Genomic DNA, 26,564 nt, shown 5'->3' on the forward strand with positions numbered 1-26,564 from the left:
ACTATGGCAGAAGTGGTCATCAAGGTGCTATGGAGACTTTTCTCCACGCACGTCCTGCCCAACATCTTGGTCTCTGACAACGGGCCCCAATTCATGGCCATGCAATTTGAGTCCTTCCTAGCAGCTCAGGGAATCAGGCATGCCCTGGTCGCCCCATTCTATCCGGCCTCCAATGGTCAGACGGAGAGAATCTGCAAAAGAGGCCCTCTCTAGGATGGGCCCGGGAGATTGGCAAACACGGGTTGACCACTATTTGCTAATTCAGCACATCACACCCAGTGCCACTACAGGGAGAAGCCCCTCCGAGCTTCTCATGGGTTGCCGGCTAAGGTCCCACTTAGACCGGATACACCCCAATTATTCTGCCTCATCGCCCCCAGACTCCACAAGCAAGTTTCAGACATTTAGCATAGGGGATTAGGTATACGCCCACAACTACGCTGGGGGAACTCTGTGGATTCCTGCCACAGTGATAGGTATCACCGGCCCTCGCTCTTACCTCCTAGAGCTCGAGGACGGTAGGAATTGGAGAAGGCATATTGACCAACTCCATGGCTGCCTCTCCAACTCCACTCTTAGACAGCCAGAGATAACTCCTTCATGAGTTAGCCAAAGCCCTACCCAAACGGAGCAAACACACACTCCTTCCATGGCCAGCTCAAGCCCGAGGGTACAGGGAAACTTATCTAGTTATCTTGCAGGCCCGCAGCGAGCTCCGAGCGAACTGGCTCTAGAAGCTCCAGCCACGGCCTGTGAGAGGTTCTAGGAGCTTCCACCAAGTGGAGCTGCGGAGCAAACAGGTCCGTCCAACCTGTCCAAGGAAACCCCTCATACTGAACTGCGCAGGTCAGGCAGAGCTACCCAAAAGCCCGCCTACCTGTGTGACTACGTAACAAGTAGGATTGTTCCATCCAAGAGGGAAGGGGTGTTAGATACTTGTTCTAACTACATTGGTTTCCACCAAGGTCCTCTGTTCCGTCGGTAACAGAGGTTTAATCCTATTGTCGAAGAGTCTGACAGCTCCCTATAAAAGGGCTGCTGTAGACTCAACCTTCGCTGGATTGTTCTCAATTGTTGTACTTAATAAAGAGTTGCTGTTACCATTAAGCCTGTGTGTGCCTATCCATTACCCATGTTATCTTTTCACTGTTTTTTTTACAACAATATCTTGAAATTGCATCTGCCTTGATGTTCTTCAATTTGTTTTGTTGAGTAAAACAAATACCCTAGTTATTGTTTGAATTCATTCAGAACTCAGTTACTCAGAATAATATTTGGATATCAAGGTATGTGTGCTTTAACTTATTAAAAATGATTCTGCTTGATTCATCTCAATCCAAACTCCACAGTAACTTTCATTTAGTTCAGCGTACACCTGCATAAACTGGGTAAGCTTTTAGTGTTGCTTACAAGAGGGTTTTTATTTAATCAGGCAAGCCAATTTTTTTTTCACAGCTGCAGCAATTGTTTTGAACAAGAAATCTACACTTAGACATCTGGAAATACTACCAGATAACCATTGATATGAGAGGAACAGTTAGATTTTAACAGACTTTTTCTCACGTTTTGATTGTTTCTTCTCACTGCTATCTAGCTAAGGAAGAAAATAATAAAAGCCTGCCCAACTGCTACACTTTATACTCTAGCAGTATAATTTCATCTGCTTAGAGAAATATATTGTATACAGACATAAATCATTGCTTCATTCTGTTCAGATGAATTGGTTTGCAAGAACTTTCTGGAATATTAGGGATTTTAGTAAGTACAACATTCAAAAATGTGTGAATGGGTTGTTTATTCATAATTAAGAGTGGTTTTAAATAAAGATGTCCTAGAGATTTGAAAATCTCTTTGGGACTTGCAAATGGAGAGGAGTATTATGCTAGTATCTGATGATCGGTTTTTTCTTTCTTTCTTTGATGTTATAGCTAGTTAAAAAAAAACCCGAAACCTTCTCCAACAATGTCAGCTCAACTCTCTGCCCAGCTCTATTCATGAAACTACAGAATTGTGTAATAAAGAAGGAAGGGGAGGGGAATTGCCTTGTTTAACTTGTGCATCCACTGCTCAGAGGGCTCATTGTCAACATCTCTCTGTAGGTCCCTTTTGGATTTTAAAATGCAGAAACCGCACATAAGACAAAGAAGTGTGTGTCAACAGACTGCTGCGCTCTTATGGAAAAATGTAATGTTGAAGTGGAGAATGAGAATGCAGAGTTTTCAGGCAAGTACACACCATTAAATGAGGCTTTAAAAGGAGCTCCAGTTCTGTTTGTTTTCTTCTGATATTCTTTCTGCCTTTTTAAAGAGAATGTCAAGAAAATGGCTACAATGGAAGTAAGAATAGCTCGCTTTGTGTTCATTGCTCTACATGGTTATCGAAAAGTATTGTTCTGGGATTCTTTAAAGTTATCTATCTGTTTAGCCTTTGGTGCCTTCTTTTATTCCAAACCAGAGAGAGTCTAGTTCGAAACAGCTACACAGAAGTGCAAAGTGTCAACCATTTATGGGAAAACATCCTATTTTCTTCCTGCCTTTTTCTGTTTATGCAGATCTTAACATGTGGATAGGTTGAAGGCTACCAAAATTTCAAGGGGTCTTTACAAGGGGTCACTTAATGACCAGTCAAAGCTGAAATAGGCTTCAAAAAGATACTTAACATGCATCCTTGAAATTACAGCTGCTGCTCACATCCTACTCTCAAGTGATTGTATTTAGGGTGCTTGGCAATGGCTCCCATCTATGAGCATTTGCAGTCTTCTGCAACCATATGACCACAACTTACAATGTTTCTTGCTGGCAGAAAATGACAAACAATGATCATGGGTTATGCTGGATTTGCTTAGTGACTATGTGGTTTGCTTAGCAACCACATTATTTGCTTAATGACTGTGGTGACTTGCTTCACAACCATCCTAAAAATGGTCATAAAATCAAGTCCACTCACATTTGAGATTTGACCCCTCCCTCGGGCTCAGCCTGGTCATCTCCTACAGTTATCATTCCGAGTTCTTAATGCTGAATATTAATTAGGCTTCCCCAACATTATGCTTCCAAGCCAATTAATAATATTACATTATTACCTTGCTGAGATGTATGTCTGATTTGTGGTCTCCAGGAATGGTTCTCCACCTTGAGTCTTCTCCTTGCAATAATAGTAATGACAAACATTCTACACATCCAACCTCCTCAAGAAGTACCTTTTGCCGTCCTTGGGAAACTTTCCTTGAATGGTTCTGAACTTAAAATTGCTTATACTCCAAATAACCCGTTGGCAATAGAAATAATGGACAAAATAAAAACAATATCTATCCTGAAAGGTATACCCACCTTTTCTTTCAATACCAAGAAATATCTGTTTCTGCAAGAAAAGTATTTTGCTATTAATGAGTTATTTTCAAAGCAGATTATTATTAGCTATGAGCATTTTTCTTAGGATTTAAGCATTGTATAAATTACCTAGGGTTTGAAGCATTGTTTTCCAAGAGTGCTTCTCTATTCCAACTTCACTGTGCCAAAAATAAAGCTGAGTGAAGTAGAAAGGGTTCTAAACCCAAATTCTACTGTGCTGGGAATAGATTTCCGTTTGTAATTGAAACTATGTCTATTCGAAAATATTAATTTTTTTCTTTTAATTACTCTCAAGACTCAAAATTAAAAGGGCAATCAATCAAAGTTGAATGTAATCTGAAGCTCACTTGTATGTTTTTTGTCCTGCCTACAACCCATTTTAGCACGTTACATTTTGAACAAACAACAACAGTGGACCCATTAATTGGCTCAAACCATACAGAGAAACAGAAACAGACAGAAATACATATTTATTTATTTATTTTTATTTATTTTATTTCATCAAGCATGAATTAGATAACAGATATAAGTATAGACATTATTATGAATATATGAAATGAATATGAATTCAAGGTAATATTAGGACAGGGACAGTAGGCATGCTGGTGTGCTTATGCACACCCCTTACAGTTGTATTTTCTACAATCAAGTTTGGAGCTGTTTACCATAAGTTTGCATCTATTATGAGCTCGTGTGCTGTTGTGGTTGAAGCTGAAATATTCATTGACAGGTAGGACATTGTAGCAGATAATTTTATGTACTACGCTTAGGTCAGATTGAAGATGGTGAAGTTCTAAATTGTCTAATCCCAAAATTTCAAGTCTGCTGGCATAAGGTATTCTGTTGTGAGAGAGGAGCAGATGACTCTTCTCGTGAAATATCTATGGACTCGCTCAATTGTATTAATGTTCAGTATGCAGTGCAGGTTCCAGACAGATCAGCGGTATTTGAGAATTGGTCTAGCAAATGTTTTGTATGTTCTGGTTAGCAGTACAATATTACCAATGAAGAAGCTATGCAAGACTAGGTTAACAACTCTTAATGCCTTTTTGGCAATGTTATTACAGTGGGCTCTGGCACTTAGATCATTAGATATGAGTACTCGAAGGTCCTTGACAGAGTGAGGGTTGTCTACAAGTTCGTGTCCACCCAGCTTGTATTTTGTGTTCTGGTTTTTTTGCCAATGTGTAAGACACAGCATTTGTTGGTTGAGATTTGAAGTTGCCAATTGTTTGACCATTCTGACACATAGTCAAGGTCTTTTTGAAGGGTTGCAGCATTGTTGGTGGTGTTAAATAGTTTTACATCAGAAGTGAAGAGAATGCAGTTGCTTATAATATGATTGCAGAGGCCATTTATCAGTGACGTGCAGTCAGGTGAGGCAAGTAAGGCACAGCCTCACTGCTCTCATCATGAAAGGAAAAAAAAGTAAAAGGAAAAAGCTGAGCTAGTTGCTGCCTCACCGTGGATGACTCTGCTTAATTGTTAAAAAAAAAACCTCTAAAAAGCGCCCTCTACTATGAGGCAGGAGAACTGCATGCCTCATCTAGTCTGACTTTAGGCGTTTTATGATCACTCGAGCAGAGTTAAGCAAGGGTTAAAAGCCTAAACATTCCTGACATAGGTGAGGCACGCAGTTCTCCTGCCTCATAGTAGAGGGCGCTTTTTAAGAGGCTTTTTAAACAGTTAAGTAGAGTCATCCACGGAAGCCAGGCAAAGAGCCATGCTGTAGCACACACACTTCCCCCCAGCCTCTTTCTTTTGGAAGGCTCGGATCGGCTCCCCTCTGGCTCTCTGGCTCTCTTCTCACCCCAGCCTGCCAGCAGGAGGTGAGTGGGTGGGCTTTATTGCGTTCCAGGCATTTCCCACCCAGACAGCAGGCTGCATTTGCAAGGGTGGAGGTGTTTGGGGAAGGCAGCAGGGGAATGGGGGGTATGGCAGAGGAGCTGCTTTCAAATCACTTGAAAAGATATCCAATCCAACTTTTGTGTGTGTGTGTGTGTGTTTGTTTGCGAGTGAGTGAGAGAGGGAAGGGGATAGGAGAGATAGTCCAATCCAACTTCTCTCTATGTGTGTGTGTGTGTGTGTGTGTGTGTGTATTTGAGAGAGGGGGAAGAAGGGAGAGAGGGAGGAAGGAGGGGAAGGGAGAAGAAAAAGAAAATGAAAAAAGGAAATTTATTTCGCAAAGAGGAAAACAAATGCTGTCATTTTAAATTGGAACTGAGCATGCCTGGCTGTGGAATTCTGGGAGTTGAAGTCCACAAGTCTAAAAATATTTCAAACCCACCACTGTGTCAGTGCCTCACCAGCCATAAATCTCACCGCATGTCACTGCCATTTATGTAAAGTATAAAGAGTGTGGGTCCTAAAACACTATCTTGGGGGACACCGCTATTAACAGGTTCAGGGTTTGATAAGGCATTTCCTATTTTGACTACTTTTTGCCTGTTTGATAGGAATGCATCTATCCACTTATGCAGGGAACCACAGATGCCATCAGATTTTAGTTTTAGAAGTAGTTTGTCGTGTACTATTGAATCAAAGGCTTTACAAAAGTCTATATTAATTTGCTTTATCTTGGTCGAGTTGTGAAGTCCATATGTTTTCACAGTGTAAGAATTGCAGATTGCAGGACACATTTTTCCTGAAACTAAATTGTTTATTAGAGAGCAGGTTGTTTATTTCTAAGTAGAAGGTAATGGTTTGGTTTATGATTGATTCCATGAGTTTGCAGGTGACACAACATAATGAGTTTGTAATTTGTAGGATGGGATCACCCTTTTTGAAGATAGGGATGGCTGTGGCTAGTGACCATGTTAGGAAGGAGCTGGTTCTGAAGGATATTTCATAGATTATGCCAAGAGGTTTTGCTATGGTGGTTGTGGTATTTTTTAAAAGAAGTATGCACATATTCCATCAGGGCCAATAGATAGAGATAGTTTTAAGGTGCATAGTGCCTTTTCAACAGCATCTTTTGTAAAATCTAAATGTAGTAGATCATTGTAATTGGTTGTGGTACGATTGGGAAATGTGGGACATGAGCTATTGCTGTTTACAAAGACTGAACCGGAGAATGAGTTGAAGAGTTGAATACCTAGTATTGGTTTTTGGGTGGTGGTTGTTGAGATGTGGAACATCGTTCTTACTTTTAATGCAGTCAGCGCGGTAGTCACTGTATAAGTCTGTTTCTACCTTTTCTTGGCATGTTTTGAGTTCACCGTGTACTTCACGGGAGCGAACCCGTTGTAGTGTGGATAGGTCAGGCCTTGAGCGAAGTTTGTTATAGTTGGAGTTTCTTCTGGCAATTGAGTTGATAGTATGTATGGATTTGCGTTTGCTGGTCTCATTTTTGCAGACGTTTCTGCAGAAGCATGGAGCCACTGAGCTGTCACCATAGTTGAACTCAGGGCTTTTGCAGGAAACGTTGATGATTTCCTCAGGGGAGATGGTTGGTGTCTGACATTTGCTGATGATGTTGTGTACCTTTGTAATATCATCAGTTTCATTGGTATCTTCAAGACCAAATGAAATAGCATTGGGACATTTTTGTTCTCATTCAATGGCATCTTTGATTAGTAAAGAGATGTTATTTGCTTGGTAGGTGGCTGGTTGTGTTTGTGGTTGAGGTTGTTGAATTGGGATAAGATTTTGAGTTGCTGGATGTTCACTTGTCTGAGTTGAATTTTTGTTTTCAAGAGATGCTAAACGTGTTTCTATGTTGTTAAGGGATGATAGTAAACATGTTTCTGTGTTGTTAAAGGATGATAGTCTTGTTTCCATGGTGTCTATCCTATCAAACATGAGACTTAATTTGTCTAAATTGGGTTTACATGATGGGCAGAGATGAATAAGTGTATCTGGGAATGTTTGTAGGAATTGGACTAATTTATCAGTAAATCCCAGGCATGTGTGGTGGGCATACTGGTTACATAGGCAGCATTTAATAGTATTCTCATTCTCCTTGAAGGAATCTGTACATAGAAAGCATTTGAAGGTGCGTTTGTTTCATTAGTAGAGATGTCCATCTTTTTGATTGGTTGTTTGCTTGGCTATTTGGTAGTGGAGTTGGCATGGTAGATTTGTGTTATAGGTATGTAGTTGAGTACCTAATATTTGCTGGTATTCAATGTTGAGTTAATTAATCTCTTTTTTGTGTTGGTATCCAATGTTGAATTGATTGATCTTTTATTTGCTTGATGATTGATCATGCAATCAATCAGTTAAACATTAAATATGCTAATCAGTTAAACATTAAAGCAGTAATTAAGCTAATCAATGCTATGCTGATCAATAACACTAACTAATCAATATAATGGGTGCTCAATTAATTAATATATGCTCAATAAATTAGCCAATGCTGTAATATTCATAGTAATTAATCCATCAGCAATAGGTCTGTTGCTGTAATCAATTACACTAATCTATTAAGTAACTGGACAATTAATTAATCAGCTAGAAAATCAATTAATTAAACAGTACAATATTAAAAATTCTGTCATTTAAACAATGGGTAATGATGAAAGGGTTTTTTTTAGCATAAAAGGGTTTTTGGAGTAATTGGCTTTTACTTCCTCATGTAACTTCTGCTGTCCTTTATGTTTTGTTGGAGTGTCTTTGATGCTGAGAATTCAAATCCAATCCGGTTTAAAATAGTGGAAGATTGAAATTCAATTCGGTGGGAGCTAAAAGGAGATTTGATTTAAATGATTTTTTTTTATTTTATTTATAAATTGATTTAAAATTGATTTTTTAAACACACCATCTAATTGATTTTTTTGACACACCAATTCCGGTTGGAGTTTGAAGGATTTATTTAACACGAATTTCAGTGGGAGTTTAAAGATGATCTATCAGAGGGATTTTTTGCCCTTTGATTGGAATGATTTTTGCCTCACTCATTTCGGCTCAAGAGCGTTGCAGTGCCTTGGCGATCACGGACGATCAGGTGCTTCACACGGAGCCTCACGGGGCATCACAGAGCCTCTCGGAGATTCAGTGCGGTCAGGGATCAATTACGTTCTGGCGTGTTATGGTGCTTCGGCTTTGGTTTAGATGTGTTTCGGCGCTTCGGCAATCTCGCGCACTTCTCATGGAGCCAATCTCGGACACTTCTCAGGGAGCCTCATGGAGCGATCGCAGCTATCAGGCGCTCCTGTACTCTGACATTTTGGTGATCAAGAGTGCTTCAGAGCTTCCCAGTGATTTTCTTACTTACAGAGAAAAGTCTTAAGCAAGCAGAGATGTGATGGGTGAACAAGGTAAAGATATGGTGGGCGCTTCCAAGCAAGAGCCTCACCTTCCTACCTGAACGCCGCCATCTTGGGAAGTTTACATACACACGCTGTCTTTCAGATCTCTGGAGTATAGTGTTTGAGAACCAAATTGTAGATATCTGCAGAGGGGTTACAAGAGACGGCAAGTTACAACGTGTGTTGTGATTCAAATTCCATCTATTACAGGTAGTCCTTGAGTTACAACTGTTGTTTAGTGACCATGCGAAGTTACAATGACACTGAAAAAGGTGATTTATTACCATTTTTCACACTTATGACCATTGCAGCAACTACCTGGTCACATGATCAAAAATTGGATGCTTGGCAACTGGTATGTATTTATGACTGTTGCAGGGGTCATGTGATCCCCTTTTGCGACCTTCTGAGAAACAAGGCAATAGGGAAACCAGATTCACTTAACAGCCATGTTACTAACTTAACAATTGCAGTGATGCACTTAACAACTGTGGCAAGGAAGGTCGTAAAATGGCCAAAACTCATTTAACAACTTTTTTGCTTAGCAATGAAAATGTCGGGCTCAATTCTGGTCATAAGTCAAGGACTACCTGTATATACTTGTATGGAACACTGATTCAAGCATGAAAGCATGGACCTTGCATAGTGGTATGTAGTATCTCTACATGTTAGTGTTATTGTCAACTTGAAACTGAACCTGGCAGAAGGCAGAAGTGGGGGAGAAGCTGGAATACCTGGCTAGACATAACACAGAACTCTCCCATGGGAACCAAGGTCATCTCCATAAGTGTCAGATGAAGAGGAGTGCCTAATTGGCCAATGTGACCTGTGACACTTGGGGAGGGAATCATTTACTCTTTGAATTATACTGAAGCAGCGGGAAACATTTAGAGTTGGTTTTGCCTTTAATTGTGCCAACATGAGGTACTCAAGAAAGAAGTTCTTTGAGGAAGATTCCAGTCTCACAGTTCTGATTTGTTTGGGTTTTTAGTCGGAACCTTGATAGTTATTTTGGCATTATTGTGTGAAGCAAATTGCCTTTTCCTCCCAAGTTTCCATTTGCCTATCTGTAGTCTATTCCCTGTTAAATCCAGGTTCTCATTTAGTAATTTCCACACTTAGCAATGCTTTGTAGTTATGATGATGATGAAAATGTAACTTTTTCATCCTCCTCACAGGTCTATAAAGCAAAAGAAAGCTGAAGCAAAATCCTAAGCACAGTTGCAGTTTGCATCTGCTTCACTTAACAACCAAGTTGCCAGTCCCTGTTGTCGCCCCGAAAAAGGAGTAACTGTATACTAACAAAAGCATATTTTTTAGTAAATGTAATTCATGCTTTCGCCAGAGCTGCTAGCTGATTTCTCAGCCTTACCTAGAAACACCTCTTGAGGCTCTCTGCACATCGTCTTCAACTACCAGATATCTCAGTCACATAACAATCCCCACATTCAGAAGCGCCTGTTCTTTTCCCCAGAGTTCCCCAACTTTTCTGCTTTTGCGTGTGCATGCACACAGCTCCATTTGCACGAGTGGCATGCACACACGCCTGCCACTTGCACAAATGGAATGGAGCATGCCTGCATGCGCTCACCTGCTGTTCAAGCAAGGGGAAATGTGCTCATGTCTTCTAGTCCGACCTAATCAATTCCACTGAATTGTTCTGTCACGAAGTTTCTCCTTAGTTCTAGGTTGGTTCTCTCCCTAATTAGGTTCCATCCATTGCTTCTTGTTGATGAAACACATTGTCCTCTAGGATCCCAGGAGCATGGCAGGACATATTGTTTCCATTTTTTAAATTAAACACCCACGTCATTCAAATTAATTTTAGCTTAAAATGCTATTTTTGGATCAATCTGATTCCATTTTTCTGTCTAAGTACTGCTAAGCAATCTGCAATTTAAGCTGTAGGGTCTAACCCCTCTTAGATATTTCAGATATTTTAAAACATGTATATACAGTATATAGACATTTTTAAAATTTTATTTTCATTAACTGTATCCTACATGCTGGTCTATGACCAAATAAAAACTTGATTGATTGATTGATTTAATAATTGATTGATTGAATTGCCAAGGCCTGCCCTTTGGGATATCTTCATGGAATGATATAGGTTGATGCACTTAATCAAACATCTAGACAACAAGACGTTTTTTTCTGTGTCACTCCTGCATTCAATTACACACATTAACCAGATTTCTGTGCTAAAGGTGCAGAGACAGAAGCTATGGAAGATGAAAAATCCATGGAAGCTGCACAAATGGAAGAAATAGACATGATTGGAGTTGTATTTCAAGATGAAGTCTCATATCGACTCCGATTCCCTTTATATAAACTGGTTTCCCCAAATGAACATTTTGCAGAGAGAGGTAATTTATGATGTTTGTGTTCGGATGCTCCAGTTTCCAAATATCTATATGTCTACTGGAAAGGTAGATGCAGATTTGAGCTTTTGCATTTCTTTAGTCTTATATGTCATTAATATAACATATGAAATGGACTTCCTTCTTTATATCAGTTGTACAGATACCTATTTAAATAATATAATTCTTTTTTTAAATGAGATTGTAGCATACTTGGCCCCACTGTAGATGACCTTGGCAGAGGTGGGTTCCTACCTGTTCTGTACGGTTCGGCCAAATCAGTAGGGGTTTGCCATCCTGAGTCGCCTGAACCGGCAGCGACTCAGGCCTGCCATGCTTCTGAACCAGTTCCCCAGTTAGTGTGGCACATATTTTTTCCATTTTTTAATGATCTGCGCATGCGCAGACTATTTATGGGCAACTGCGCAAGCGTGTGTGAGCAAAGTAAGGGCTCATGTGCAAAATTGGGGGCTCACCAAACTGGCAGTAATGCCAGCAGCAACCCACCCCTGAACTGTGGTCATCTTGATAAAACTGTTGTAATTTAAAACTTTAATAAAAATTATATACATTTAAAAAACAATCACATTGAGTTAATGTGTCATGCCCATTGTTTCCAGTTAAATATATCATAGTGAATGTCTAGCCCTATTAATATGGTATTAAATAAATTTTATGCATAATAAAGTAGTATTCTTTTTTTATTTCTCTTTTGTAGGTTACTGTTTCAACTTTTCATCATCTTATTGTTCAATTCCAAGCTATTGGTTGGGAGGCTTTATATCTTTGCAATCTAGCATTGATAGTGCACTTATTGAAGTAAGTGGAATCACTTTAATATATTTATATTGGTAAATTATATATGCTGGTTGTTAATGCCTTCTTGAGAGAGATTATTGTACATTGATTGAATTTTTATATCAACTGGTATACTATTTTTGTTGTTATTGTTGTAAACTAGTTCCCATAACAATTAGTCCATGAAGGTGCAATCTTCAGGTATCTTAGTGGCCCATAGCTGTAGTACAGATTTTACATTCTTGACAAAGGGCAGAGACCTAACCTTAATAAGGAAGAAAGAGCCAACTGCAGGTACAGATTTAGTGACTACAATTGGGATCAACAACTTGGTTGCAACTTAACAAGTGAAGTGGTTGCTAAGTGAAACATCATGGTTTTATCATTTTACTTCAGCTTCCCTTTGCTTCTTAGAGACTTATGAAGATCATGAATGTGAGGATCGGCCTCAGAGCTTTTTCATGGTTGTTATTGTGAATGGTTGCTAAGAGGCAATGGCTAAATGAGGACTACCTATACTTTCTTCCAGTCTTTTTGGAAGTTGGATAAAAGTCAGAATTAGCCTCTCGGTCTCATTCTTCAACTTTCTTGCTCTTAGCCATTGCTAGGTCCTGTTCTTATCTGCTCAGTTTTGTTTGTCTGTGTCTATTTGTGAAACAATTCCCCCTGAATCCCATCGTTTGCTGCTTACTGGCCTAGTTATATGCAGGATCGCATCCTGCCCCACACATCCCTACGACCAATTCGCGCACACAGAGAGGGACTTCTCCGGGTGCCGTCCGCCAAACAGTGTCGGGGGGCGACACCCAGCAGAGCCTTCTCTGTGATGGGCCCAGCCCTGTGGAATGACCTCCCCCGTGACATCAGGATTACTTCCGATCTCCGCTCCTTCCGTGTACAGCTGAAGACCCACCTCTTTCAATTATCCGGCCTGGCTCAATCGCAATCGTAATTTTCCCATTCCTCCAAACTGTTTTAAATTGTCCTTAAATATTAATTTTTATTGGGTTTTTACAATTGGGGTATTTTAAAGTTGATTTTTAACTGTCTACTGATGTAATTTGTTTCCTCCTCCGTGTATGTATGTAGGTATGTTGTGTATGTATGCACGTTTGGTGTTGTTATATATTTTTTATGTTTTATGCTCCATTGTACGCCGCCCCGAGTCCTACTTGGAAAGGGAGCGGCTAATAAATCCAAATTTATTTATTTATTTATTTATTTATAAGACAGTGGATGCTACAATCACATAATATTTAGAAATCACCAGTGAAACAGCAGGCAACTCACTTAAGAACCTTCTGTTAGATACCAGAATCAGTTACAATGGTTTACACCAAGGTCCTCTGTTCCGGCGGGAACAGAGATTCAACCTGATTGGTCGAAGGGTCTGACAGCTCCCTATGAAAGGGCTGCTGTCAGACTGAACCTTCACTGGATTGTACATAGTTGTTTCAGAGTTAATAAAGAGCTGTTGCTGCCTAAGCCTGAGTGTGGCTTTCCTTTACCCGATCTAGTAATTATATTTTGCTGCGAAAGGTCACACATTATCATTGTTACCATAAACAAGAACATTTTACATAGCTTTGTGAAGGTGGTGTTTTGTAGACGTGTAGCAGGAAAAAGAAAATGGAGGAAAGGGACATAAAGGAAAGCAATGAACCAAAAAGTAATTTTTTGACTGGACAAACTTGGGCTGAATCTGCCTGCTTCAAGCTGATCTTGAGGCCTAGTCCCTTCAGTCACATACCCATTTATAGCTTTCTTCAAAACAATATCATTGCTACCTTCTGAGACACCTTTTACAATTTCTTTTTTCTTTTTATTCATAAACATTTTGAATACAGTGTATTGTCAGGGTATATCATTTACGAAAGAAAAATGAAAAAAGACAGTAAAAAATATTAACACCTACACTGGTAAAAATAGTAATAATATAACAAAATGGTTTTGCCTAAGTTTCTTTTTTATATTAGCTTGTTTATAATTATCTTGAATGTAATGGCGTATTTATAATTATAGACCATCTTTATATTTAGTTCATACATATCAATAATCTTTCTTCATCTAATTTCTACCTCTTATCTCTAACCACTGATAAAATCTATTCCATATCAAGTAAATTCTGTGTCATCTTTATCTTTTATTTTTAGTCAGTCTGTCCATCTCCGCGCAATCGATTACATCCTCATCTGGTGGAATATTCTCATTCTTCCCGTATTTTGCATATATAATCCTTGCTGCTGTCAGTACATGCAAAACTAGATACCATATTCTCCCCCACCCAAGAGCATGGAAATGTTGGTGCATCTTATACACTGAATACAGCCATTTTTGGCCTCCCAAAGCCCCACCTCCGCACACTATTTTTGCTAAAAATGGGCCATTTTTTTTTCAAAAACTGAGGCTTTTTTTGCCTTCCCTCAGTCCCCAGCAGCCCTCTGCAGGCTTCAGTAGGGCCGGGGCAAGGCAAAAATACTCCTGTTTTTGTGAAAAACAGGCAAAACATTGGACTTTTTTGCAAAAACAGAGACTTTTTTGCCTTCCCTCAGCCCCCGGCAGTCCTCTGCTGGCTTCAGCAGGGCCGGGGCAAAGCAAAAACGGGGGTGTTTTTGCCTTGCCCCAGCCCTGCTGAAGCCTGCAGAGGGCTGCTGGGGCTGAGGGAAGGCAAACACATTTTTCTTATTTACCTCTTCAAAATTTTGGTGCGTCTTATACACCAGTGCCTCTTATAGCCTCAAAAATACAGTATGTAGTCCCCTTATCATAACCCTCTGGCATTATACTCAACAGAAATACCTGGTCTCAGGTCTATACGTCGTTTAATAATCTTTTCCAACCAGTTATGTATTTTCTTCCAATATTTTCTTGTTTACATGCAAGTCCTCCACATATGATAGTAAGTACCTGGGGTCTGACTGCATTTCCAGCATTTGGCAGACAGATAACTGAACATTTTTGCCAATCTTGCCCCTGATAGGTGCCACCCGTAACATATTTTATAAAGATTTTTTTTATAAGCCATAGCCATTGTCAATTTATAGTTCATCTCCCAAAGTTTTTGCCATTTCTCTAATTCTATAGTGTAACAAAAAAATTTGCCCATACAATCATTGTTTCTTTGATTTATTCCTCTTCCATTGTATAACTCAATAGATAATTATATTTTTAAAATTAGTTTTTCATCTGTCCCTAATAGGATCTTATCAAGTGTTGTTGGTTCTTTATAAAGACCTAGTGCATTCATTTTTATGTGGGCTATTCTGCCTATCAGAGATAGTTGTAGGTTCCTCCACCTTTCCAGGGCCAGCTTATTTTGTTGCATTAGTTTTATATAGTTGTCCTCTTTAATTGTTACACATCTTGCTGTTAGGTGCTATTTAACCTTCTTTAATCTGTAGATCTAATTTCTCTGTCAATTCTTTTTTGTTGTTGTTTATCTGTAAGGTTTTTAACTATTACTTTAGTTTTTTCTTTGTTTATTTTCAACCCTGTCACCTCTCCCTATTCCTCAATTTAGGACCAGTTTCTAGTGGTTCTTCTAACATAAAACCTAAATCATCTGCAAACGCTTGTAATTTATATTTTTCTTTTTTGATTTCCATTCCTTTTATTTCTGGATCCTGTCTAATACTTCTGGTTGGGATAGTTTTAAAATACTTTTAAAATTTTTTTAAAAAAACCATAAAAGACCAACAACACAAAACATATAAAACTCTCATCCATTACATACAACATGTCATTTGGTTACAGCGTTTGTGCATCCATATTTTCAATTACATATACGATCACTAAATTTCCATCAAATATAACTAAGTACCTCACTTTCATTGTACATGATGTATTCAGTTACAATTAATATTCCTTCCTTTTCAGCAAACTGAATTCCCTTGCATCCTTAATTATCTATTTAATAACAATATACCTTTATATAATCACCTATCTCATTCTAGTTATTTTTACAGTGTGAAAGAATTTTCCAACTGTTTATGTTTATACATCACTACCTTCAATTATGCATAGTCTCGCCATTCATCCATCAAGTATGCTTAGCTTCATTGTTGTCCTTGTGCATCATACATTCAAGCACAAATGTTATTCCATTGTTTTTAAACTGTGTTCTAAATTTTCACTTCATACATGTACCAGTCTTTCATTACTTCCTTATTAAACTGTTTAACAACAAAATATCTTTATAATATACATCACTACTTTCAATTATGCATAATATCACCAATCATCTATCAAATATACATAGGTTCATTATTATCCTTCATTTTAGAACAAAATATTCTAAATTATTCAATTCATATATATATATACCAGTCTTCATTGTATCGTTATTAATCTATTTAACAACAAAATGTCTTTATATTATCACTTATCTCCTTCAATTGAAACATGAATAAAAGATTTTTCATTTCCAGGTTTTTTTATCAAGCCACTGATAAAACAAGTCCCATATCTTACAGAATTGCTCATCTTGTTCTCTAATTTCAAATGTCAATTTACTCATTTCAGCACGCTCCATTATTTTTCGAATAATTTCCTCCTGTTTTGGTATTTTCTCATTTTTCCAGTTTTTTGCAAATACAATTCTAGCTGCTGTTAAAACATTTACAATCAGATATTTCAAGTCTTTATTGTAAGTTTCTGGTATAATTCCCAATAAAAAAAATCTCTGATTTAAAGTCTATGTGTTTATGTATCATTTTCCCCAACCACATGTGAATTTTAGTCCAGTATCTTTTGGCTTCAGTGCAAGTCCACCACGTGTGGAAATATGAGCCCGGTGTCTGATGACATTTCCAACTCTTTTCTGACTTATTCTTGAACATTGCAATTCTCGTTGGGGGTAGATGTCACCTGTAAAACATCATACAAATTTTCTTTATATGCAGTTGACATTGTCATTTTATAATTTTGAGACCTCAGTTTCTGCCATTTCTCTAACTCAATCCCCTGTCCAAAATTTCCCTCCAAGCTATCATAGTTTCTTTAACTTGTTCCTCTTGTAGTTTAACCTCTAATAAATAACCATATAAGTTTTAATTACTTTTTCATCAGTACCTGTTAAAATCTTATCTAGCTCAGTCATTTTGTTGTAAAGACCTTCTGATTTTGTATCTTCATTATATCTGTGAGTGTATCTGCACATATGAATACCAATTCATTTCTATTCCTTCTTGTTTCAACTCTTGCATAGATTTGAGTTCACCCTCTGCATTCAATATAATAAGCCTTTTATTTCTGGATCCGGTCTACTACTTCTGGTTGGGATAGTTTACTTTTAAAGATAGCTTATTAAGATTCTTGTCAAACTTATATTTCAGGATGAGGGGGAGGGAATCCGTTGCTGTTGTTTTATTTCCTCTTAATTCAAAATGGAAATTTGATGACCATAAGTGACACGGTCATAGCTGGTATAATAACAGAACTAGTGTAGTGTTACATAGCTGAGTATTTATGGAGGGTTTCTGCATGAAAGATGATCTCATTTATGCATTTTTAAATAATCTTTTAGCATTATGCTGTATATTATTTATTTTTTGCTCCTTTATCTATGATAGTGAACTGCTCATAATATTTTGCAGCAATATAAGAGATAAGGGTTTGATGCTTCCCCACGCACCTATTTCTATTTCCTAGGGAGGCTACCAGTGATTTCAGAAACATTTTGTTTTTTGTTTTTAGCGGATCACCAATCATTCTGTTTGGGAAGAAATGCAATCTATGAACGGCATCCGTATGAGATCATCTTCTATTATGCAAGGAAACGAACTGGAGAATTGTCTACTCATATGGCTCTTATCGCTATGTTTTTCACCCTTTATGTATTTCTTGGCACAAACTCTTTCAAGAGAGAAAAGGAAATTGAAGGAAGTGATGAAGACGATGGGACTACGAGATGCAGCTTTCTGGTAAGCTATGAGCTGGGCTGTGGTTTCTTCTTGTCACTTGAAACCATCAACTTCATGGGAGAAAGAAAGCAGGAGTCCACTGCTATCCAGGGCACTTAGCACAGAATTAAGTAAGCCAAACGTTGGCCCTGAAACTGTTGATGAAAATAGTGATTCTGTGTTGTTTTCTCTCCAAATTAGACATTTACCTGAGTGAACAGTGTTGTTATGAAGTTGTGGATCTCCTTGCTTCCCTATCTTAGAGTGATGCAGTTAAATCAGGGGTGGGTTCCTGCCAGTTCTAACCTCTTCTATAGAAGAGGTTCCACAAATCTACAGTGCCGTTTAGATCCGGTTCCAGCTCCCTCCCCCGTCTCGTCCGCACAACATCAAGATGAAGAGCGAGAGGAGGAATTCCAGGAGTTGAAGTCCACAAGTTTTAAAAGCTGTTTTTTCTCTAAAGGGTTAGGGGTGCAAGGGTCTTGTTACTTGACAGCTTTAAGACTTGCGTGCTTAAAATGCCAGAGTTTCTGAACCAACATTTTGGTTTGCTAAGCAAGAGCGTTGTTAAGTGAGTTTCACCACATTTTACAAGTTGGCCACCCAGTCACATGGCTGGCAAGCCACTCCCATCCGGTCACATGGCTGGCAAGCCACTCCCACCCAGTCAAATGGCCGGCAAGCCACTCTCATAAAGCAGGCCACACCTACAGAAGAGGTTCTAAAAAAATTTGAAACCCACCACTGAGTTAAATATACCTAAATATTTTTTCATTTGTGATTTTACAAAATCATTAAAAAAAATACAGGGAAGAGGATCCTTTTAGGGTTCTGTTATTATTATTTGTATAGTTATTTCAGTGACATATGGACATTAGTGACATTACAAGAAGGTTAACAGTCTCTCTCTCTCTCTTTTGTAGGCTTTCCTGGGGTTTGCTGTATAGTGCGTACATATTGATTTTGTCTGGTGCATTTGCATTTCTTTTGCAACATTTCTATCTTCACTTGACCAACATTTCTACATTCTTTGTTCTGTTCTTCCTTTATGGTATATCATGCGTAAGTCCTCCATGTTTGTTTTCAGCATATTTTCCTGCACTGTTGAAATTCATAATAGTTAAACTGTTTTGATATCTCTTTGAACTTTTTCAATATATATTTCTCTTTTGCTGTAGAATTACAACTGTATTTTTCAGAGTATAAGACACACCTTTCCTCCCCCCAAAAGAGAATGAAAATTTGGATGCGTCCTATACACTGAATGTAGCCCCACCCACCCCCACTAGAGGCCAAAAACGCAACACAGGGAGGCAACAATGGTCTGTGGCTGTGATGGCGAACCTTTGGCACCCTTGCCACAGGTGGCACATGGAGCCATATTTGCCGGCACAGCAACCCTTGGCAGCCCTCAGCTCTGGCATGCATGTGTGCACCAGCCAGCTAATTTTCAGCCTTCCGGAGGGACAGGAGAGGCCGTTTTCACCCTCCCCAGGCTTCAGGAAAGCCTCCGGAACCTGGGGAGGGTGAAAAACTGCCCCGCATGGGGGTCACTCGTGCAATAGTGCACACACACACAGTTTTGGCACATCTTTAGAAAAAGGTTTACCCATCACTGGCCTGTAGCAATCCCTGCAGTCCTGGAACAACTGATTGGGGGTATTCCGGCAGTCTGATCCACCCGCCAATCAGCTGTGCTGAATCAGGCTGCAATAAGTGCTGAAGCTGACCTGGCTGGTCAGAGTTTGCAGCAGCAATCACATTCAGAAAGCACAGTAACCGATTCATCAGGATTCAAAATAATAATAATATACAATAAATTACCAAAAGCAGGTTTTCCAAGGTAGTACAAAATACAAGCAAAACACAAGCAGTTTCACTTTCAGTTTTAAGCTAAGCTTGGCTCCTTCCTGTCTCCTTGTTGCTCACACAGCAAACTTCAGAGTCCAAATAGTCCTCATTGGCTGACTTAGTTAGTTATGCCTATTTATTGACTGACCTTTTTATCATGTGTCAGCTGAATACCATAGATGCTGGTAGACAGAGGCAGAATTTTTCTTCTTATTATTTTTATGCCCCAAAACTAAGGTGCGTCTTATACTCTGGAGCGTCTTATACTCCAACAAATATGGTACTTCATTCATTGAATGGGATAGTAGTAAAAAAAACATTTCTTATTAAAATGGCAGTTCTCTCTCTTTCAGATATGCTTCTGTTTCATGATGAGTTCACTCCTAAAGAAGGCCAAAACCACTGCCTTTGTCGTCCTCCTCTTCAGTCTTTGTTTTGGAGTCCTTAGTATCACAACCTTATTCAAGTTAATGCCTTCAGCTTTGGAATTAATTTTGAACATATTCTGCCCATTTGCTTTTGGTGTGGGGCTTTTAAAGGTTGAGTATTATGCTGTTTCATTAAAACACCACCCTTCTAAGTAGAGTAGAACATGCCTGATATATGATGCAAGTAGTCTTCAACTTCACCCTTCTAAGTAGAGTAGAACATGCCTGATATATGATGCAAGTAGTCTTCAACTTCACCCTTCTAAGTAGAGTAGAACATGCCTGATATATGATGCAAGTAGTCTTCAACTTACAACAGTTCATTTAGTGAGCATTCAAAGATACAATGGCACTGAAAAAAGGTTAGGGCTAGGGACTTAAGACCTTTTTTCACACTTACAAGCATTGCAGCATCCCCATGGTCATGTGATTAAAATTCAGATGCTTGGCAACTGGTTCATACTTATGATGGTTGCAGTGTCCTGGGGTCATGTGCTTTTGCAATGATCTGACAAGCAAAGTCAATGGGGGAAACTAGATTTATTCAACAACCATGCAATGATTCACTTAAATGTGGCAAGAAAAGTTGTAAAATGGGGTGAAGTCACTTAACAAAAGTTTCACTTAGCAACATAAATTTTGGGATCCATTGTGGTCGTAATTTGAGGATTACATATAATGTAGAGATTCTAGCCATTACTCTATCTTTCTATTTCTATTATGCTACATAATCTACAAATAACTCTGGATAAATACAAAATGGATTTTGATTCCATTCTATTTCATTATTTTATTTCATAGACTGAGTTAACGTTTAAGTTTCTAGGGGGCTAAAGTTTGATTTGTTAAAGGTTTCATTAGATTCCAAATATTTGTTCTTTCTTGCCCGGTGTTTATTCATGACAGTATGGACTTTGTGTTTTCATGCAGGTTTTTCATTTCCAAAAATATGGAAGATCCTTCAGTTTGTCAGAGATAATGTCTGAACCATTCATTTTATTCTTGCTTTTTGATATTGTTTTATATATGCTGCTGACTTTATATTTTGACAAGATTGTCCCTGGTAAGCATATGGTGACAAATGTATGATGATTAGGAGACTGCCTTTCTGCAAATTGCATTTCAGGTGTACTTCTCAGGAATTGATCATATAAATTAGTACTGCAGTTTGTCTGCAAAAATCTTTATGAAAAAGGAAGTCCATGGTTTTTTTAGATTTATTTGCTTATAGTGCATTTTAATTTCCTACATACTGTACAATTTGTTCCTTCAAATCAGTGATGGGATTCAAATAATTTAACAACTGGTTCTGTGCCCTAATGACCAGATGGGTTGTTGTGGCTTGGGGATCATGTGACCATGTGGCCGTGGCCAACTCAATGTGACTCAGGTCGATGGGTGCTTCACCTTAGCTGTTACAATGTAATAAGGGTTAACCAGAGAGGCAGTTTCTGTAAGGAGGGAAATAAAGATAAGATTAGATTGGAAACAATATCAGAATGTCTCCTTCCTGCCTTCCTTACAGGATTAGCCCTTTAAAGTGGGAAAAAACAAAAGGAGATTTCTTCCAACAACCGGTTCTCTGAACTGCTTAGAAAGTTAACAACAGGTTTTCTCAATATGTGCGAATTGGCTGAATCCCACCACTGCTTCAAATATAGATAGTCTGCATTTTAGATCTTTGTTCCCTATTCTATTTTCATCCAAAATCTCTTTAAAAACTCAGTACAAAATGCACAACCAAAATGATACAGTGCCTTAATTCTTATCATTGCCAGCGAGGGCCGCCAAGAGGATTATTAAGTACTGGAACAAGACTAATATGGCCCCCCTCACCTACACATGGACACATAAATTAATAATGTCAACAAAACCATCCTTTTGTTGATGCAACCATAGACTTAGATGCTGAGCTAATGCTGCAATAAATCTTGTTCCAAAATAATCGATAAGGAAAGCAAAATAATGCTTGTTTAACTTCCCTCCAGACAAGCCAATTTCGGTCATGTTTTTCATAATTTAAGCTTCGAATTGTTAGAATACTTTCAGGAAAAAACAGTTTATAGATAGCAAATAGATTTTAGGAAATGTTTTAGCCAACATGATCTTTAAAAACAAAGTTTTCTATATCCAATTGAGAAGGCACATCTGTTATAAGAAGTCCAATATTAATTCCAGTATTTGACCTCCTCTTCTCTTCACTATGTCTGCCATGCCCAGATCCTGTAGACCATGGGTCGTCAACCTGGTCCCTACCACCCACTAGTGGGCATTTTGGGATTCCAGGTGGGCGGTGGGGATTTCGGAGGTTAAAACCTCCTTTTGAACTAACGTGTGAGAGAATGCGTGCGTTAGGGATTTCAGAGGTTAAAACCTTTTGTGCTAGTGGGCAGGCGAGCGCATGCACAAGGAAACAAGTGGGAAGAGGAAGGGGAGGAATAGAAACTGATAGCAGGGACAGGCAGAAGCGGAGCAGAACAGTTGCAAAATAGGAGAAAGAAAAGGCAGGAGAGAATTGTTGTTGGCTAATAATAATAAGTGGGCTAACTAGCTCAGCCTTACTTTTGTACATAGCCTAAGGAAGATTTTTTTAAAAAGGAGATAAAAAGGAAAAGCACTGTGTGGAGTGAGGATCAAAACGTGAGAGTAAAAGTAGTTGTTAAATTGTGAAACAAATTTAGAACCCATGTCTGAAAAAAAGAAATATACTCGTGGCTATTTACCAGAGTATCTGAAGAGGGGTTTCATTGAATCTGTTACAAATAAACAGCTTCCAATGTGTTTACTGTGCCACAAGACATTATCTAATGAAGCAATGAAGCCAAGTCGATTGCGAGAACATCTTGCTACAAAGCATTCGCAAGATAAAGATAAGCCCATTGAATATTTTCAAGAAATCTATAAAAGATTTCAAAATCGTTCAACAATAGCTGCATCATTTCAAAAACAACATGCAAAAAATGAGGATGGATTAACTGCAGCTTATCGTATATCACACTTAATTGCAAAAAGTGGTAAAAGTCATAATATTGGAGAAACTTTGATAATACCCTCTATCAAAGAATTTATCTCAGAGTAATGCATCAGGATATACCTGAAGTTTTAAAAACATTGCCCCTTAGCGATAACACAGTAAAGAGACACATTGATGAAATAGCGGCTAATGTTGAAAATAAACTTATAGGTATTCTCCAAAATTCTTCATTTTCCATACAATTGGATGAGTCTGTCATTGCAGATAATAATGCTCTACTGATGACATATGTACAGTACCTTGATGGAAACAATACATTGCAAGAAGAAATGCTCTTCACTGTCAATCTGATTACAGATACAAAAGGATTATCAATATTTAATGCTGTGAAATCATATTTTGCAAAAAATAATATACCCTTGAACAATATTGTTGCATGTGCTACTGATGGAGCACCTTCAATGGTAGGCCGCTATCGTGGGTTTGTTGCTTACCTGAACATTTAAGTACAAGTCTCCATTCATCATTAAGTATAATAATTAAAGTTGTGAATAAGATCAAATCTAATGCCAAGTGTGATAGAATGTTTCAACAGCTATGCCAGGACACTAACGAGCAGTTTATTAGGTTACTTTTACACACAGAAGTTCGATGGCTCTCAAAGCGTACATGCTTGTCTCGTTTTGTTGCATTATTTGGTAGTGTCATACAGTTTTTTGAAAGTGATAATGAGGCTGGTCTCTATGAACAGTTAAAAACCGTAAAGACTGATGCCTTTCATTTGGCAGACATTTTCAAGAGATTTAATGAAATTAATTTGCATCTTCAAAGAATCAATATAACTCTTATAAGTTGCAAAAATATTGTGTCATTATTTATCGAAAAGCTTGATCTTCTCCGTCATAATATTCTCAAGAGAGAATTTTATCAGTTTCCTGAATTGTCCTCTATAAACAATGATGTAACTCCGGGGGATATTGAAAGCTTCAGTAGCCACCTCAACGAACTCAAATTGGACATAGAAAAACGATTTCAAGATATTTTGAACTTAAAGGTGCATGACTGGATGATAAATCCTTTTACAGCAAATGTTGCTGAAGTTGATATAAGTTGCCAAGAAGAACTATTAGAACTTAAATATGATGAAGAGAGTAAATGTAATTTTGGCAGCGGTGGATACCAAAAACTCTGGCAAAATAAAAAATGCCTGCATTATATCCAAATATGTGGAAAATGATGTTCAATTTATTGATACCTTTCTCTACCACATATCTTGTAGAATCAGGCTTTAGTGCTGTTAATCATATTATGAGCAAACAGAGAAACCGTCTGAATATCACCGAAAGAGGAGACCTTCGTTTGTTCCTTACGAAAATTGAACCAGATATCAAATATTTAGTCTCACAGCATCAGCCTCAAAGATCTCATTAATCACTAGTAAAGCTAATTTCAATTTACTTTATTGTTTTCTAATTAAACTTTATAAAGTTAAAAACATTATAAACATGCATAAAGTAGAAATAAAAAGATAAATGTATGTACATTTCTTTTTTTTTTTAAACACCCTCCTTTCTAAAAATATTCCACACTTGTGCAAAAACTGGTGGGCGGTAAGGAAATTTTTCCATCAAGAAAGATCCATTAGTGGGCGATAGGTAGAAAAAGGTTGACTACCACTGCTGTAGACAGTGAAGTACTCTCATCACTAACATTTAATTGTTTCTCTAAATCTTTAAATTTACTTGATCTGATGTTTCTTGACAACCCAAACTGGCCTCTTGAGATTTTGACCTTTGTTTCAATTCTGTACTTGTTTCACATTGTTCTGAATTTAAAATTTCGTTCTGGTTATGTTCTCTTGTTGATATGATTGGTTCTCTTGTTGATATGCTATGAAATGATATAGTGCCTTAATTCTGACATTCAGGATAAATTTAGAATAGTACAAAGGTGCACTCCTTATCACTGCTAGTCATTGAAAAACAAACTTTGTGATCATTTTGTAAGGTAGATTTACACTTTTGCAATGGCAGTATCCTTTTACACTTCCCTGCATATAATTTATTTCAATCTTTTATGGAAATTAAGCATTTCCATAAAATTAAGAATTATTTATTTGGTAAGAAAGCCACTTCTAATTATAATGTTGCCTGACAGAACCTTGGGCTTGTTTGTTTTTAAGTTTGTTTTAATGCTGCAAGCTGTCCTACAAGTGAAACTGCCATTCATTACTATTGAAGGATACATATAGGAAAAGAGCAGGCTGAGCTGGAAAGCGGAGTAAAACATGTTATAAGTTTGGAGTCATTGTATTGCCACCCAGGTGAATTCCCTTGATTCTTATGTACAGATAGTAATAATAAACTATTCTGTGCTTTGAACTCAATGAATGCTTCTAGTCATTTGCACCTGCCAATACATTTCAGAATGTATTCTACCATAATCAAATATTTTCTTTGGTTGGACTATTCTGGTGCTTCTCCCTCAGTGAGAAATCAGGGATTATTTGATTGGTCCACCCAAGTGCTTGATGGATTCTCTTGATTTTCCAAGGATGTTTAAGGAATGTCCTGAGATTCTGATGGCAGTTTCATTTGAAGCCTTAGTTACCACTAATGAGCAAGTGACAACAGCCTGGGTAGGATTAGTCCTGAGTAGCTTGTGCTGTTCATTGCTCCTGGGTGTTTGTATATATTTCAGTTGATTTATTGAGTTGCTCCATGAAATGAAGTAATAGAAGAGATACCAAAAGCACCGTTGTAGAAAGATCAGGAGCAACTATGATTGAATGCATGTAGTACTCTGGATTAAGTTTACAGTTTAGTGATAAGAGAAGCAATAACATAGCTTTGTCCCCATTCTTTTTTACTTCTATGGAGTCCTGCTCAGTTAGAGTAGGCACAAGTCTTTCTGGTTCCAATTCTGCTGTCTTTTAAAAAGAAATTTTTAATGTTTTTAGTTTTTCAAACAGGCAACTTGTGATCTTGTTTGACTGATGATGAGTGGCTGGAATGTTCCTCATCATCAGATGAGGGGGCATTCCCAGTCAGGGAGGAGAGATGCGGTTCCCCTCAACCTCCCAGGCAATCACCCCTTAGTTCACCCCTCTTCAGGGGGGCTATGGTCCAAAATTGGACCCTCCAACAGGGAGAGGTTGGAGCTGACTGCAGAGCTTGCCGATCAGGCTTCCAGGGCGCCGGAAGTACAACCGGAGGTCCCCATTCCGGTTCCAATTCTGCTGTCTTTTAAAAAGAAACTTTTAACATTTTTAGTTTTTTAAACAGGCAACTTGTGATCTTGTTTGACTGATGATGGGTGACTGGAATGTTCTTGCTTGTGTTTGTAAGAATGTATAGTTATTACAGACGTATGAGAATTTGATGTTCTTTAAAAATATCTTTTAGACAAATATGGACTGCCTTATCCTCCTTTATTTTTCTTGAAGAAGAACTATTGGTTTAAATCAAGAAAGCCTTACACCAATGATGTTCCTAGAAATGAACAAAGTCATGGAAATATTTTCAGAGAAAATATTGAACCTGTGCCTCCTGAATTTGAAGGGAAGGAAGCCATTCGGTAAGAGACTAGAAATATGGCATTGAATATTTGGAGTTGTTGAAGGTATTCTAACAGGACCATACTGTAAATTTGTCT

General features: G+C 38.1%; 1 protein-coding gene across 2 annotated transcripts in view; it reads left to right on the forward strand.

Moving 5' to 3' along the window:
• The first annotated feature begins 2,066 nt into the window (after positions 1–2,066).
• The window catches only part of LOC309399151 (ABC-type organic anion transporter ABCA8-like), an 81,584-nt gene continuing 57,086 nt past the window's right edge, over positions 2,067–26,564 (forward strand). For both annotated transcript variants that reach the window (XM_081966686.1, XM_081966685.1), the window contains exons 1-9: positions 2,067–2,223; positions 3,118–3,319; positions 10,807–10,965; positions 11,678–11,778; positions 17,452–17,678; positions 18,581–18,719; positions 19,862–20,047; positions 20,867–20,999; positions 26,315–26,486. In XM_081966686.1, the coding sequence (XP_081822812.1) occupies positions 2,119–2,223; positions 3,118–3,319; positions 10,807–10,965; positions 11,678–11,778; positions 17,452–17,678; positions 18,581–18,719; positions 19,862–20,047; positions 20,867–20,999; positions 26,315–26,486 (1,424 nt within the window). In that variant the 5' untranslated portion in view covers positions 2,067–2,118. The remainder of the gene's footprint in view (positions 2,224–3,117; positions 3,320–10,806; positions 10,966–11,677; positions 11,779–17,451; positions 17,679–18,580; positions 18,720–19,861; positions 20,048–20,866; positions 21,000–26,314; positions 26,487–26,564) is intronic.

This window comes from Natrix helvetica, assembly GCF_964273705.1.
Source record: "Natrix helvetica genome assembly, chromosome: 1".
Taxonomy (NCBI): domain Eukaryota; kingdom Metazoa; phylum Chordata; class Lepidosauria; order Squamata; family Natricidae; genus Natrix; species Natrix helvetica.